The 14659-nt window shown below is 56.1% G+C and overlaps 1 protein-coding gene across 1 annotated transcript in view; it reads right to left on the bottom strand.

The window, feature by feature from the left end:
- Nucleotides 1-4878: 4878 nt before the first annotated feature.
- The window catches only part of GRIK1 (glutamate ionotropic receptor kainate type subunit 1), a 192360-nt gene continuing 182579 nt past the window's right edge, over nucleotides 4879-14659 (bottom strand). Inside the window, exon 16 of the mRNA XM_053657793.1 lies at nucleotides 4879-5034. Coding sequence (XP_053513768.1) covers nucleotides 4879-5034 — 156 coding nt within the window. The remainder of the gene's footprint in view (nucleotides 5035-14659) is intronic.

Below are 14659 nucleotides of genomic sequence, written 5' to 3'. Positions count from 1 at the left end.
GATGAACTTGGAATTCTAGTGTCACTTGTCACCTTGGTCCCATCGAGGCAGGTGGGCTCAGTTCGTCCTGACCTGCAGTTCTGAGTGTTGTTTTTAAAGCTTTAATTAAAAATGTTTCTGTTGTCACTATAATTTGGTTTATTATGCTTAACACCACCATGTTACTCTTAAACCTCAGCACGGCGTTATTAAAAATGGTCGCCTCCCAAGGGACATTCCGGAAGCGCCTTAGCGATGGGCCTGCGCATCCCAAGACGCCGTGAGCACACCCAGAACACTCTCACACTGCTTCCCGGGACACCTTTATCTTGTGCGTGGGCATCTCCCTGAAGTTGGTACATTTCTTGGTCTCTTCTTGAAGAATTTGCCAGCTTGTGCTCCTTGTGGGCAGAGGGGCTGCCAGCCCTAAACTCAGTGGTGGTCACAGCTGCAGGGCTCTGAGAATCGCGGTCCCACCAAGTTTCACCTTTGAAGTTTGACCTACTCAAGTTCCTATTCTCAAAGACCAGGACTGCACCTTTTCCAGAACTGGTGGCCGGGGTCCACATGCAGATGCTCAGAAGATGGCTGTTCCTCCCTCAGGGGTCTGTGTTTGTTACCCGCCGTATTTGAGAGGCTCAGTGAGTATGACGGGGCGGTTGATATTGGACAGACACTGGGACTCACCCTCGGGAGTTTACGACCTAATGGTCTCTCACGACAGGGCTGGAGACACGACGGACTTGGGACACTCATGGGAGCTGTGATGTCGTGTTCCTCTGTATCAACATTGACCTGAACGTCTTGTCTTTGGAGGGAGATGTGTTCAAGAGTAATTTCAAAGCGGTCCCACCCCCAGTCTGCCAAGCCGCTGCCAAGTTTGTTTAGTTCAATGTTAAGGCTTAGTAACGAGGTTTTACAGTTCAAGTGTCTCCGCAAAGCTTCAGCACTCTTAAATAGAGCTTCCGGGAACACCCATAGCTCTCTCCGCCGTTCTGCTGCATGGGTGTGGGAGACAGCGCGCTGCCTTATTGCCGGTGCTGTGAAGTGTGAGCCGAGGTCTGCAGGGGTGCAGAGAGGTGAGACCGTGCAGGGCCCTGGGGGGGGGTGCCCCCCAGTGCAGAGAGACTGGAAGGAGGATCTTGGTTCTCCAACCAGCCGGCAGGCTGACTCGAGGGAGCCACCCAGCCCACCCAGCGCTGGGAGTGTCCTTCCCCGTAACTGAGACCCTGGCACGGAGAGCAGCCCCATGCGGCTGCCTGGCAGAGCCCGCGGTCAGCAGCAGCGGTTGCTCTCTGAGAGTCGGACGGGAGCCGGGTGGTCATGGTGTGGGCTGGCCGTGTTCTTGCACCTTTGGCCAGTTCCTAGTGATCTGGAGCAAGCGGTCATACCTCTGTAAAAAAATAACGTTTACTTTGGGGTGGCTCTGACTACTGTTGGAGCAGACGTGTAGTTCACGTGTAATGCGCTAGGGGTGGCAGGCCTTTGCTGAACAAAGCTGCCGTCATGGTGACTGACCTCGGCATTCACTGCCAGTGTGGACCGTGGGGCCGCTCTCTGCAGGTCCTTACCCACCTCCAGAGCCGTAGCTGCGATCTTTCTCGCAATGTCCAAATGAAAGTCTGCGTCACTCTGACATTTTTGGATGAGGTTTCAGCTTGGTGGGTGGCACTGTGTGGTTGCCAAGAAGAAGACACTCGAGGACCGTGAGTGACATGTGCCGTGACCAAGCATCCACATCGGGACGCTTCTGGGGGCAGCAGACGGGCCTCACCTACAGCTCTGCTCGGTGTCGCACCCACGCAGCACGGCCCAGGCCCAGCTGCGGTGCCTGGGGGCTCGGCCGAGAGCAGGGAGGCGTGGAAAGTGGGGAAGGAGGGAGGGGGCGTGGGTCTGTGGACACACGGACCAAGCAGTGCCCACACGCTGCCCGAGTAAGCCGTAGGACAGAGGAGCCTCTCTTAACTGGGTGTTTTGTGGGCAGACCTCCACGTCTGTCCCTGGTGCACCTGTAGGGTGGGGCAGTCACTGGCTGCCGTCTGCTTCTGGACTGCCAGATGTCCCTGGAGGCGGTCTGATGCCGGCCGCTTGACTCCCAGGGTGTATGGGCCTTGGGTCTCTGTGCGTCAATCCAGCCTCCAGGTCTTCGCTCGGTGGGTCTGCGGCTGTTGCTCGGCTCCTCTGCTCTTCACACCGTGTTTTAGGGCCTGTGACTGGACGGGGTTTTCCTTCCTGCACGAGACTAGACCTGCGCAAACTGAGAGCTGAGCGGGCCTCTGACGTCACCGCCCCTAAGGCCCCTCCGAGCTGCATCACCTGGGACGGGTGGTGGCCTCGTCTCCCGCGGACACTCGTCCAATGGCCTGGGTTGGGTGACGCCTGTCCTGCCCTCACTGCTCTGAGCCCCTGAGTTAACTGATCATTTTGTGAGCGAGGAAACCCCACCTCGGGTCCCTGTTAGGCATGTGTCACCCTGTGCCCCGCTCCTCGGGGGCTGGAGGGAACCTGGCCGGCCATGCGTGTGGGGACTCGCAGGCCTGTGTTTCTCCAGGAGCCCCCAAGGCCAGTCCCACCTCATTTCTGCTTTGAAACAGCAGCCCCAGGGTCTTCCTGGGGGGACCCGGCTGCGCCTTTCGGGTCAGGGGAGGAGTTCAGTGACGGCAGCAACTGCCGAGGCACAGACACAAATGCTGGTCCAACACGTCGACCTGCACCCGGTTTCCTGCCACCCACCCTCCATTTCTGTCTCTGCAGCTTCTCCTCGGCCGAGCGCGGACCCCTGGAGCCCCAGGCCTGCGGGGTCAGTGTCAGTGGGGGATCGGATGGCCCCCTTTCCTTAACATGAAAGACCAGGCGGGCTCCGACTTTGAACTTGGAGGGAAACCCTGCCTCCACTGGGGCTGTCGCCCGCCACCCGCCAGCCCCTCCCTCTGCCTGAGCGGTGGCCTGCGCCGTCGCCCCCGTAAGCACTGGGGGGTCACAGAGGAGAAAATCTGAGATGTGCTTTTAATCGTCTTTGCCATCCATTTCCCCTGACTCCGTCCAAGCCACAGTTCTCGAGTGGAAGGGAGGGAGCCATAGTTCTCGGGGTTTCTGGACCGGGCTCCAGAGAGACTGCACTTTCTTCTCTTCCTCTAAGCTCCTCAGGGTCCTCTGTTCTCACACGGACACATGGACACGCAGACACACGGACACACACGTGCTGTTCGGGGGGAGATGTGGGGAAGGAGAGGGGACTGCACCGAGTGTGCAAGCAACCTAAAAAGTCACGTTCTGCACATGTGCCCAGTTTGAGACACTTTTTAGAAACACAGCCAGTCTTAGAAAACTTTAGACACCCCGGATAAAAATTCTGCTTCAGTAATTGAAGAAGAAAGTGGTTAGTGGGCCTTAAACTCTCCATAAGCCAGATTGATACATTTTAGGCACTAAAAGTCGGTGTACTCGTATTTCTTCCCCCACGAATCACTGGAACACAGTGTGGAGACGCGCAGCCGTGTTTTAGGAAACGAGACGCCGTCGTGCAGTCGCACTGGCGAATGTGGAGCAGGGTGTGGCAGTCGGTGACCGGCACAAGCTGCGTCTCCCGCTACTGGGTGCGCATCCCGGCCCCACTACAGGGTCGCCTGCACCCGGTCTGCCTGCGAGTTCTGAGCGTGAGCGTCCTCATGCATTTTAATGAGCTGCGCTCTCTTCCCTCTGCCGTTAATAAAATTCAGATTGATCCCAAATCTGGGTGCTTATTACAGTCATAGAAAAACACCTGCCCGGTACCTGTTACTGCAGCTTTAAAGTTGGTTTTCTTTTTGTGTCTGGAGACATTTTGGGACTTCAGCTCTATAAGGACTAGATTAAAAGTTTCCTTCCATTATAGAATTATCCTACAGAAACCAACGGGACTTTGTTATATGAAATATTGATCCAATGTTGCTGCTTTTCCATTCGGCTCCTGACACAGTGGGGCATCCCTGGGCCCCCGAGTCCCCTCCATCCGGGGTGCCGTGTGTTCCGTCCTCTGGGTTACTGAGACCCTCCTCGGCACCCCTTCCTCCCCCTGGTCCTTTCCCGCTGTGTTTTCTCCGCTCTCCCCCAGCGGGGCTGTTACCGGTCAGGCCTCAGCCCCCCTACCCCCCCCCCCCCCGCGGCCACACCGACCTCCCTTTCTCCAGGCGGCCCTGTGACGCCGCTGCTCCCTCCACCCAGTGGAGTCACCTGGGGACCTCCCTGCTCCGGACTCTGGTCTCTCCCAGGCGCTGGCTGTCCTGACTTCCTGCTCTAAGGAGGGGAAGTTCTTTCTTCACGTTTGGGGGGAGCAGGGGCCCAGAATGCGGTGGACACATTGTTTTGAGTGAACTTTTCCTCTTTAGAATTCTTTTAACTTATACTCACTGATGCTCTGAGCACCATTTAAACTATTTATAACATTAAATGTTGAAACACAGAGATGAGTGGTCTCACTTCACTATAATAACTAGATATTTGTAATAAACTTCAAAGTGTATTTTTAAATGCAGCCAGAAATGGCTCAGTCTGTCCAAACAGGATCCGTCGGAACGGCAGACCTGACGGCCGAGGGGTGGCAGACCGGGGCTGGGAGCCACACGGCGACACTCGGACTCGTTCTAGGAAAAAGCTCTCGTTTTATTAATGTTTAGAAAGCACACACAGCCATTCATTGGGGTGAGAGAGAAAGTACGTGAGCATACGCACTCATTTCCAAAGGAATGATGTCTCCTTCCAGGAAATAGCTACACAAGCCTTTTAAACTTCGTCTTTCTCTGATCTACAGACACAAGCCACTGACGTGTACAGACACATGGAAACACGCCACACGCACGTCGGAACTCTCCCCTCCAAGACCCGTTTCTCCCCGAGGCCTCTCCCAGGTGCTCGGCGGGCTTAGGCCACGGTCTCTTTTCTCAGAGTCCGTCTCTGGTGACAAGTGAGGATGCTGGTCAGCGAAGGTTTCCCCTTAGTTCTTGGTCTTTTCTTTAACTCTTTCTGATTTTTGAGTGAGATTCCCAGCTCTTCCATGATGGCGTTGAAGGACAGACACTGGGGAGCAGGAAAGGAGAGGGCGTCAGCGTCGGTGCACCCCCCACCCCCGTCTCCTGCCCGCTGCTGGAGCGGGTCCTGCCCAGCCCCTCCCGGCCTCCACCCACCAGCCACCCGCCTCTCCTACTGCGGCAGCCGAGGCCGCGAGCCAGCGGCAGAGCTGGCGTTTCATCCCCAGAGGCAGCGACGCGCCACTACCCAGGAAGGCTCTCAAAACAGACAACTTAGCTGTGCCGAGACAGCAACACAGAGTTAAATTAAGTCATTTCCCCACCGAGGTGATGCGAACACCGAGGCTTATCAAGGCACATGAGCACTTCAGAAACGCTACGGAATGAACAGACCTTCTCTACACCAAGGCTTTGCTTTTTTCTCCCATGAAACCTTACTTTGTTCCTAAAATAAAATCTAATTCTTGATGACTTTCCTTTCTGATAAAGAAAAAGAAAAAAAAATTTTAAATTGTATTATTTTCTCCGAAAAGACAGAGATGTGCCAGCAGCCACGATGCAGGTTTGTGGTTGAAATGACAGCGGCGTGGTGGACGCACAGTGACGACGATGCGGGGTGACGTGTGATGCCGCCGACACGCCACACGGACCGGGGGTGCGTGTGTGAGTGCTCCACCCCCGCTCGCAGGCACAGGACAGACGGACGCTGCGCACAGGCGGCTGTCATTTCTTCCGGCCCAGACAGGATCGTGGGCAGATTCCTGCTGGGGGGATTTCTATAAAGTCACGCTGTTCTGGGTGGGGTCACTTCCAAAACACCCTGTGAAAACGTCAGCGCCCTTGGTACCGTGTACGGAAGGGTGAGCACTGCCCCTTCACCAGACAGCCGCACTCCGCACCGGTGGGCGCCCCCTCCCCTTCGGCGCCCCCGGTGTTGAGCGGGGGAGGGGGCCCGTCCAGCGTGCGGAGCACAGCCTGCCCCGCGGGCTCCTTGCGCCGCTTCCTGTGCACGGTGTGTTTTTGCAAAGCTGCACCCCATTGGTTCCGTAAGAGAGGTGTTAAAGTAGGTAGTACTTTAAATTTTTCTACTTTACGGGGGACCAGGCACGTGTATTTAGATCCTAGATGTAAGTCACTGGCCTCCCACAGACCCACACCCCCGAAAAACATCACCGTGTGCTTGTGACTCTGTCTCCTTCACAAGTGTTTGAATTTCAAATTCAAGTAAAATTTGAATTTCATTCCTGCTTTCCTGTGATGCTAACAAATAAAGATTCAGGTCTGTGTGTCAACTGTCTTTCTGATGGTGCGCCGTGGCCTCGGAGAGTTGAACGGGGACCGTGGCACAAAGCAGACTCACAAACGCTTCCTGCGATCCATCCTTCAGGGGAGTCCCAGCCACCAGGGGAGGTGGGGGGTCTGTGGTGTCACCCACAGTGGAGGGGAGTTGACGTGGTGCCACCAAGACCAGGCGCATGTTCTGCAGGGTCACGGTGGCGGGTGGTGCCGGGGCTTGGCGGCCTTGGCTCCGAAACTTGCTCCGGAGGACGAGGGGGTGTTGCTCCAGGTGCTGCTGGTTACAAAGCGAGGGAGGGGCAGCGGGAACGGAACGTTACCCGAGTTTGACACACGCTCCTCCATGTGACCCCCAGACACCTGGTGAGGAGGGAGCTCGGAGGAATCTGCCGGGGGAGGCCCTGGGGGCTTTTCCTGGAAACTCGGGGAGGGAGGGGGCGCGTTGGGACTCAGCCCGTGGGGCTCGCACTCACAGACGCTTTTGCCTCCACCTGCCATCTTCTACCCCTCGATGGATCCTTTTTTATTGTCACTATAAAGTTCTTTTCCTGTAGATTCTTTTTCACAAAACGTCACCCCGTTTTACTCGGACTCTCAGACCTTCGGTTTTGGACATTCCCCTTCAGTTCACGCGGAGAGTGCGGAAGCAGGAGTCCAGCTGTGGTGTGCGGGCAGCTGCAGGCGGGGGTCGGCGGGGCCCTTCCTGCCGCGGGTGCACGGGGTCGTGGGGGCTTTCACTTCCACCTGTGCCGTGTCAGTGATGTTTGCTGGAAAACCAGAACTCTGCTCCAGGCCTGCACCGCCCCCGGACACGATGCACGTCTCTGTGCCTTCAGACCCCCATGACTTTGTTCCCTGCTGCTGTGTCGGGGCGTGTCGGATGGCGCTGTTGGTGCCCCGGTTCCTCACTCGTGGGCCCCAGACTAGGGCTTCCTTCCGGTTTTCCCTTTTCCTCCAACAGTCAGAGAGCAAATGCCAGGCCACAGGCAGCCTCTCTGATCGCAGGTGCCCTGTGGGCATGAAGAACGGCAGACAGCCTCCAAGGCCCTGCCCGCCTTGTGTTCGCGGGAGCCGTGGAAATGGGCCCGTGAAGGTCCGTCCCCTGAGTCCGTAGTGGCTCGGGTGGGCTTGTCTCTGTCCATCTACTTGGCTGTGATAATCTCAGAATTAAAGGTACATGTAACATGCAGATCGAGCGTCTGCGTTAGAGTCACAGTTCAGAGTAGCTTTCCACAGCTTCTGTTTCTGCACTTGGCTTTCGGGAACTCCTTCATGGTGAAGGGTCACAGGAAAACTATGTTTAAGCACGAAATCCCAAAACCCTCATTGCAGGAAGTGGCAGGCACACTGGTAGTTGCCCGGCCGCCTTGCTCCCGGGCAGGGGAATCGAGGGGCAGGGCCCCCGCTCCCCGCTTCCCCCTGGTGGACGGAGTTCTCGTTTCTAATGGATCTGCACGTTCGACCGTGAATTACAGTTGCGAGTGGGCCCCTGCAGTCGGAATGCTGGCTCTTCAACTGCAGCCCTGCTGCTCAGTTCGTCTCGGCCTCAGTTTTCTTACCTGCGCCGTGGAAACGATGGTGGAGCCCTTCCCCCCGGAGTTGTCACATGAGTCGGGGCAGACGGATGTCAAACGCTGGCGCGTCGCCTGGCACGTTGTACGTGCTCTTTCTTTAAGATGGGGCTTTATACCTCCCTGAAAATATTTTGTCTACAGCACTTGCTGGATATTTTTTATGGAAGGAGCAGAAATTTGCAGCCTCTCCCGGGAAGGGAGGGTGCTCAGTGACGGGTAGGAGAGGAGAGCCGGCAGGTGTTCGTGGCCTGAAGCCCGAGGTGCCTCCGCGAGGACCCGCCCTCCCAGCGAGTCCGTGCGCACCAACCGCGGTGTCGCTGCCCCCAAGGCTGCTCCTGTCTGTGTCCGAGCACAAAGTGGAGCGTGCGCGTGTGTGCATGTGCAGCGTGTTTGTGAGTGTGCGTGAGTGTGCGTGAGTTCTCTTGCGGAAGCCAGGAGACGGAGGAACACAGATCATTCTGGGAGAGCCTGCAGCCGCGGCTGACTGGGCCTGGGCGCCCCGGGTCGGGTTGCGGGGCGACCAGCTGTTTGTTCTGCAGAAACCTCCCCCACCCCGGCCTCTTCTGCGGCAGCACCTCCCCGTTGGTCTGCTCTTCTCCGTGATCGCTGGCTGTGCGGCAGTCCTCGGATCCCTCCCGGGTCTGAGCCAGACACAAACGACCGCCCCTGCACCTGTTGCCTGGAGGGGAGGGAGGGCCTCCCAGTTCTCCCCGCTTTGAACCTGAAATGAACCCCCCCAGAGAAAAGCCTGTGGGTGGGGAAGGGCTTTTTTCAAGCTGTGGGAAGCCCCGAGCTGGAAGCCCCGAGCTGGAATTTGACTTCAGTGAGCGGGGCCGGGTGTCTGGGATTGGCTGCCACCGGGGGCAAGTGGGGCCTCAGCACGGGGCCAGCAGCCATGGTTCTCATTGCAGGTGGACGCTTCTGTGTCCGGGGCTTCACCTGCTGGCGCATTTCGGAGGCGGCACTGGGTGCGGGCCTGCAAGGATTCTCCGGACACATTGTGTTTCAGAGGCTGTAGCCTCACTAAAGATATAAGATAAATCTTACATTTTGTCCGGCGTTCTTTCTGTTTTGTTATGCAGTTTACTTATAAATGCTTGAAGGGATCTGTGATATTGTCTGATAAATTCCCATGTCACACGTGGACGAAGAATACAGATACATTGTTGTTTTACAGACTAAGAGCTCGCGTTTTACGTGCTCACCTGTTACAACTGAAGGTCAGCTGTGATTCGGAGTCTTTTTGCAAAGACGGATTTCAGTGGCGTGTAGAGCACCAAGGGGGAGGCGCTGGGGACCATGGCGTGGTCATCAGCATCAGTATTTCCTTGGTTTGGTCGGGTTACTGCCCGCGTCTGCGGAGGCAGCAGCTCAGTGGTTTTCTTTTGTTTTTCTTTTGTAACAAGAAGGTCAAAGCGCCTCCTTTCCTGCCATTTTTAACTCCGAGCTCTAATGTGGGACAAGCCTAGAATGTGGGACAAGTCAAAATGTCCTGGGGTTGCAGTTAGGAAGCTCTGCAGGGAACAAGGACAGAAGAGTCCCGTTCACACATCCGCTGTGTTAAGACTTTGGACATCTGGTTGCCTGTCTGCACAGGGATCTGACATCTTCAGGGGACAGTCAAGGACCCGGGGGCTGGAGGTCAGGGTCGGGGTCTCCAACCCCGTGGAGGGGCAGGGAGGGAGGTCCTCACTCGGCCCCCACCTCTGTGTGAGGTCTGCTGTCCCTGGTCTCAGGGTCTGGGCACCTGTAACTCTGGCTCGTCAGTTCACTGAACTTACTCAGAATCCCTGGACCATCTTCCTTACAACTGTCCTTGGAATTGAAGTTAAATGGATTTCAGAGGTTGAGGATCAGCCATCACTGAGGCTTCCAGAAGATGGGTCATGATGGGTCGTGACCGGGAGCCTGGGAGGATGCCGACTCGCCCTTCCGAGCCTGTGCCCATGGTCTCGGGGTAGAGGGGACCTAGACACTGCACTAGGACTTCCGAGTGTGGTCCCTTCCCTGCCCAGCTGTCCCCAGCGCCTGTGGTGCCTCCAGCCGGCTCTCCCTGGGTCGCTTGCCTCGGCCCCATCTGCCCCTCGTCTGTGGTGGCCAGACTCACTTGCTCGCTCTTCCTAGCACCCCCGCCCCCCATACCCTGTTCTCACTGCCTCGCTGTCTGTCTGCTTTTCTGCTCCACCCTCCCTTGGGATCCACACAGGGCTCTGCCCACTCAGGTCCCGGTCTGTGCTGCCTGTGAGCCCTAGAACTGCTCATCTCCCGGTCAGAGCGCCATCTGTCCGTCAGAACGTGGGTGGGGCCTGTGGGTGGGGACGGGGTTACTCCTGACACACAGGGATCGCCTTTCTCGGGCCCGTGTGTGTGGCAGGATTTCGTCTACAAAACTTCTCTGCTGTTAAAATAAATGTAAGTATGTTGCGGGCGGGCATTGTGTGTGTGTACATATAGAAACTTGTTTATTTTCAAAGAACTCTTAAAGAAGTTTTTCTTCCTTTTTAACCTGTGGTGGTTGCCCAGGGTTACAACCCAGACTCTTGGGGTGTAGGAACCAGTTCGTTCTCCTCTAACATCAGGGATGATTTCATGGAAAACCTTGAAAAGTTAGGTGATGCTGAGACAGTGGAACGTTGGCATTAATCCACGGGCTCTTCTCCAGTTCTTCTGAAACCAAAACCCCGTTTCCCATGTCCAACGTTAGAGGAAGAGCTTTTACATGCAGTGCCCTCAAGGCAGAGAGGGAAGGGAGGGAGGAGAGGGAGGGAGGAGGGAAGTCAGACTGGCAGCCGTGCGCCCTGACCTGGTCTTGTGGGTCCGGAGCAGCCTCTGCCGTGTGGGAAGCTGGGAGTCACGGCAGCCGAAGGTGCTCGGGCTGAGGAAGTGCCTTGAGGACCCAGAGTATGGGGGTGGGGACGGGGAGGGAGAGAGGACTGTTCCACATTGCTTCCCAGGGGAATCGTCCAGCCAGGATTCCGGGGACACCTGGGAAGGGCCCCTCACCTGCCACGTGGGAGGTGGCGCTCCCATGGGGGGCGGGGTCAAGGCAGATAGATGTGAGGGGCCTGTCCCACCCCCACCACCTTGGGTTGCAGGCGAAGGAAAGGCTCTTCGTACAATTACAGAGATAACGTGATTAAAGAGACTTCTCCAAATAACTCGTTACACAAAGTGCGCAGACTAGAAAGAAGTGAAGCTGATGGCACCCGGAGTGTCGGACAGTGCGGTTCCCGAGGAGAGAAGGGGCCCAGGCGAGAGCGGTGACCTGCGGCCCGAGTCTCTCAATTCTCATGGCTGATGAAGGCCAAGTGGTCAGGGGAACGTTCTTGTTTGACCTTGAAAAATCTGCATATTTGAACTTTGAACACCTCAGCTGAAAAGTCACGGAGAAAGCAAATTCTGGTCCAGCTGAATTAGACATTTTTAATTGACAGGGAAACAGGACTTCACCACGTCACTCAGCTGTCGCTGCCCCTCCCGTGAGTCTGGGTGGACCGGCCACAGGGCGGCTCGGGCTGTGGAGCCGGACACTCCGCCCTGCAGCTGGTGTGACTGCGCCAGCCGGAGCCTGTCTGCAGGGCGCGAAGCCCACGGCGTGGAGCCCACGGCGGGCCCCTGGAGCTGGTTTCCTGTCACAACAAGGCCTTTGTCTTCGTACATGGAATTTCTCTGAGCATTTGGAGGAAAGGGTTTTGAAAGCAAAATGATCTTAATATGCTTGTGCATCTGGACATAAAATTTCCTAATGGCGCAAAGCCTAATGAGAAGGTTCCCGCGGCACGCCAGAACTGTGGCATCCAGCAGAAATTTTCATTATCCGTGAGGGTTAATAAACGATGCCACTTGGCACAGTTAGATGCGCAGAGAAGAGCACGAGGAGGAGGAGCGCTCTGCTTTGCTTCGTCTCTCAAGGCCGTCGGGGTTACTTTTAAATTGCTTCCAGGGACGCGGACCTCACAGTCTAGGGGTCACAGGCGCGGAAGCTAATCGAGACCCGTTGCTTTGCTGCTTTGCCTCAGCGGGCTCCAGCAGAGCATCTCCGGGCTGGCCAAGTGCAGCTCGCTGCTGGAAGACAGTTCTCCTTTGCAGCTTCGCGATCATGTGATCCAGCTAATTTTCTGAAGGGCATGATCTCTGCCCACCATGCGTTGCTTAGGTAGTTCCAGTTTTGCTGGAAGATGCTAAAATAATTTAATTTGTGATTTTAGTCTAAAACAAAATAAGTTTTATTTCCCCCCCTTATTGCATTAGCTTAGAGACAGGCTCTTTACATGATAAATTAGACATCCCCTCTCCATGGCTGTTGAAACGCTTGCTCGATCTTTTCCTACCTCTCTGTTCCCTTCCGGACTTTCAACAGCATTTCTCAAAGTTCGAGCCGTGGATGACTTGCTGGTATCAATAAAAAGTCACACGTACCACCAAATTTGAAGCCAAACTGCTGTGTTTAATTTAGTTTAAAAGAAAACACTTGTTTACCAACTACTTTTAACGATGGTATTTAAAGTTATTGGTGGTGGGGGAGTCACGTAAGAAGATACTAAAAAAGAATCCCCACGTTTGGAGGACAGCTTTGAGGAAATGTGTACATGTGACCTAATTTTGGAGAAAACTGCTCTGTGTGAGTCCATTTTTATGAAGACAGACGGGCGTGGTTCGTTGGAGGGGCCGCTTTGGGCTTCTGCCAGCAATGCTGGTTCCGGGACCGGACTCACGGAGGAGGCATCTCTGCAAGGAGAGCCTGTCACTTGTATTTTAAGTAGTTGTCCCCAGGTGGTTCCAAGGGACACAGAGTCGGAGGACAAGTGATGTAAAATAGAGAGTCTGAACATGTTTCTTTTGCATTCAAGCCCTTTTTCCCCTAAATTTCCCCTACGAGGCCCTGGCCCCTGTGGGTCGCCATGGTGTCCGTGGTCACTGACATGGCAGAAGGCCTGGCCACCCGAGGGCAGGAGGAAAAGCGGGAGGAGACGGGGTTGTGGCCGAGTCCGAGGCCCCTGGTGGTGGCGCCTGGGGAAGGGGGGCGGTCACGGAGAGGCCAGCTGCCTGCCTGGCCCGTCCCCTTCGCCCACAGGGAGCTCTTGGGCGGAGCGCAGTGACGGTTCTGCCTCGGGTGCGGTGCCCCGAGTTCTGCCTGGAAGGGCCCACGGCACCCAGTGCTGAGTGGGTGCTGTCTCCGCGCTCAGACCCAGCTGTCCTGCCTCTAGAACCCGCCGTGGGCAGGAGGAGGCCGCAGGTGCCTGTCGTCAGTGGAGTGGGATCTGCTGGGCACCCTGGGACCTGCCGCCCTGTCCTCGGTCCCGTTACGTCAGAATCCCAGAGGGGACGTTCCTGCCACCACTGTGGAGCCTCGTCTCTGTCACCAGTTTGGGTCTTTCTCTTGGTTGCAGGGAAGGGGCCACTGGTGTCTAAACTCGTGTGAGGAAAGGGGTCTTCAAGACAGGGCGACCCCTGAACCGGGCAGCCTGCCCCCCCAGGCAGCCAGTTTTCAGACGCCCGCGCGCCCTGAGAGCAGCCCGGGATTCCCTGGAGGGACCGAGCGTTTGTCCGCAGGGCTCGTGAGGGGTTTCATTTCTACGCCGTTACATGATTTAACTCTCAAAGCAAGTGTAAGCCCAGGTACTGCCTTCGTTTTACAAACGAGGACACGGGGGCTCGGAGAAGGTGGAGAATTACCCTGAATGAAAACGCCGTTATTTACTGAGCGGCAACAGCGTGCGTGTGGGGGCGGGGGGCGCGTCTGGATCACCGGTGGGGGCGGTCACTCCACACCCGGGCCCTGGAGTCTGAGCAGCAGGGCGCTGGGCTGTTGAGATGCTTCGGGGGCGGGGCCGAGCGTGTTCTGTGAGGCAGTGAGTTTGGGGAACACGGGGTGCCTCTCCACCCCACACGGATGAGTTGTGGAACACGCCAAGACACCAGCAGAGAGGGGACAGCCGGTCCGTGGGTTCCCTGACCGTGAGCATACGTTTGAGTAACTCTTGCCAATGGAACCTATTTTGAAAAAGGCTCCTTCAACTTGATGACCTAGAAACCCTGTCCTGGTTTTTCACATTACGAAGCCACGACTCCGGAAGGCACTCACTTGTTTGCAGTCACTCAGCAGGCGTCTGTACTAGAACTTGAGCCTCAGTCCTGGTTTAGTTCTGAATTTTTAGAAAACTCGCCTCTGACATTACAGTTTGGGACTTCAGGTCTCCAACTCTGACACCGACCTCACTGTTAGTGGGGCTGAAAGAAAGCTCTTGAGGGGCTTAGATGCAATGCCATACGCGAAGCCTGTTTGAAACCCCGAAATGACGTAGATATACCGGAATCGGGTCCCGCACAGTTCACAGTGTCACAAAAACACCCGCTGGGGGGCTGGGCCGTTCCTCTGTCCCGGCCTCCTTGTCACACTCTAAAGGAAGGGCCTGGGTGGAGACTCGAGCTTCGACCCTTGAACTCTTGGTAGCATTTTTGGTTTGTTAAATAACCCTTGGGAATATGAACTTTTGTAATCTGTAATTTCTATGTACAGAACCAATACACTTGAAAACTAAAAGTAAATCATATTTGACCCAGCGTCTGATTCTGCGGGTTGTAAAAACGTGAGTGTGGACCGAGGGCAGGCGGGGTGTTGCCGGTCCACGTGGCGGCATGGAAGCAACTGTGAAAGTTACAGACACGTCAGCAGCGCCTTTGTTTAGAGAGGAAAACAAGACGGAAACCGTCCTGGCCGGGCCCCTCTCCTGCCGCCCTGGGCAGGGAAATAGTGTGTGTGGTTCAGAGCACCCGTGATCGTAGCGGCAGACCTTCCTAGCT

The sequence above is a fragment of the Artibeus jamaicensis genome, unplaced genomic scaffold (assembly GCF_021234435.1).
Source record: "Artibeus jamaicensis isolate MK-2021 breed Jamaican fruit bat unplaced genomic scaffold, CSHL_Jam_final scaffold_474, whole genome shotgun sequence".
Classification (NCBI taxonomy): domain Eukaryota; kingdom Metazoa; phylum Chordata; class Mammalia; order Chiroptera; family Phyllostomidae; genus Artibeus; species Artibeus jamaicensis.
This window is presented reverse-complemented; position numbering and strand designations above follow the sequence as displayed.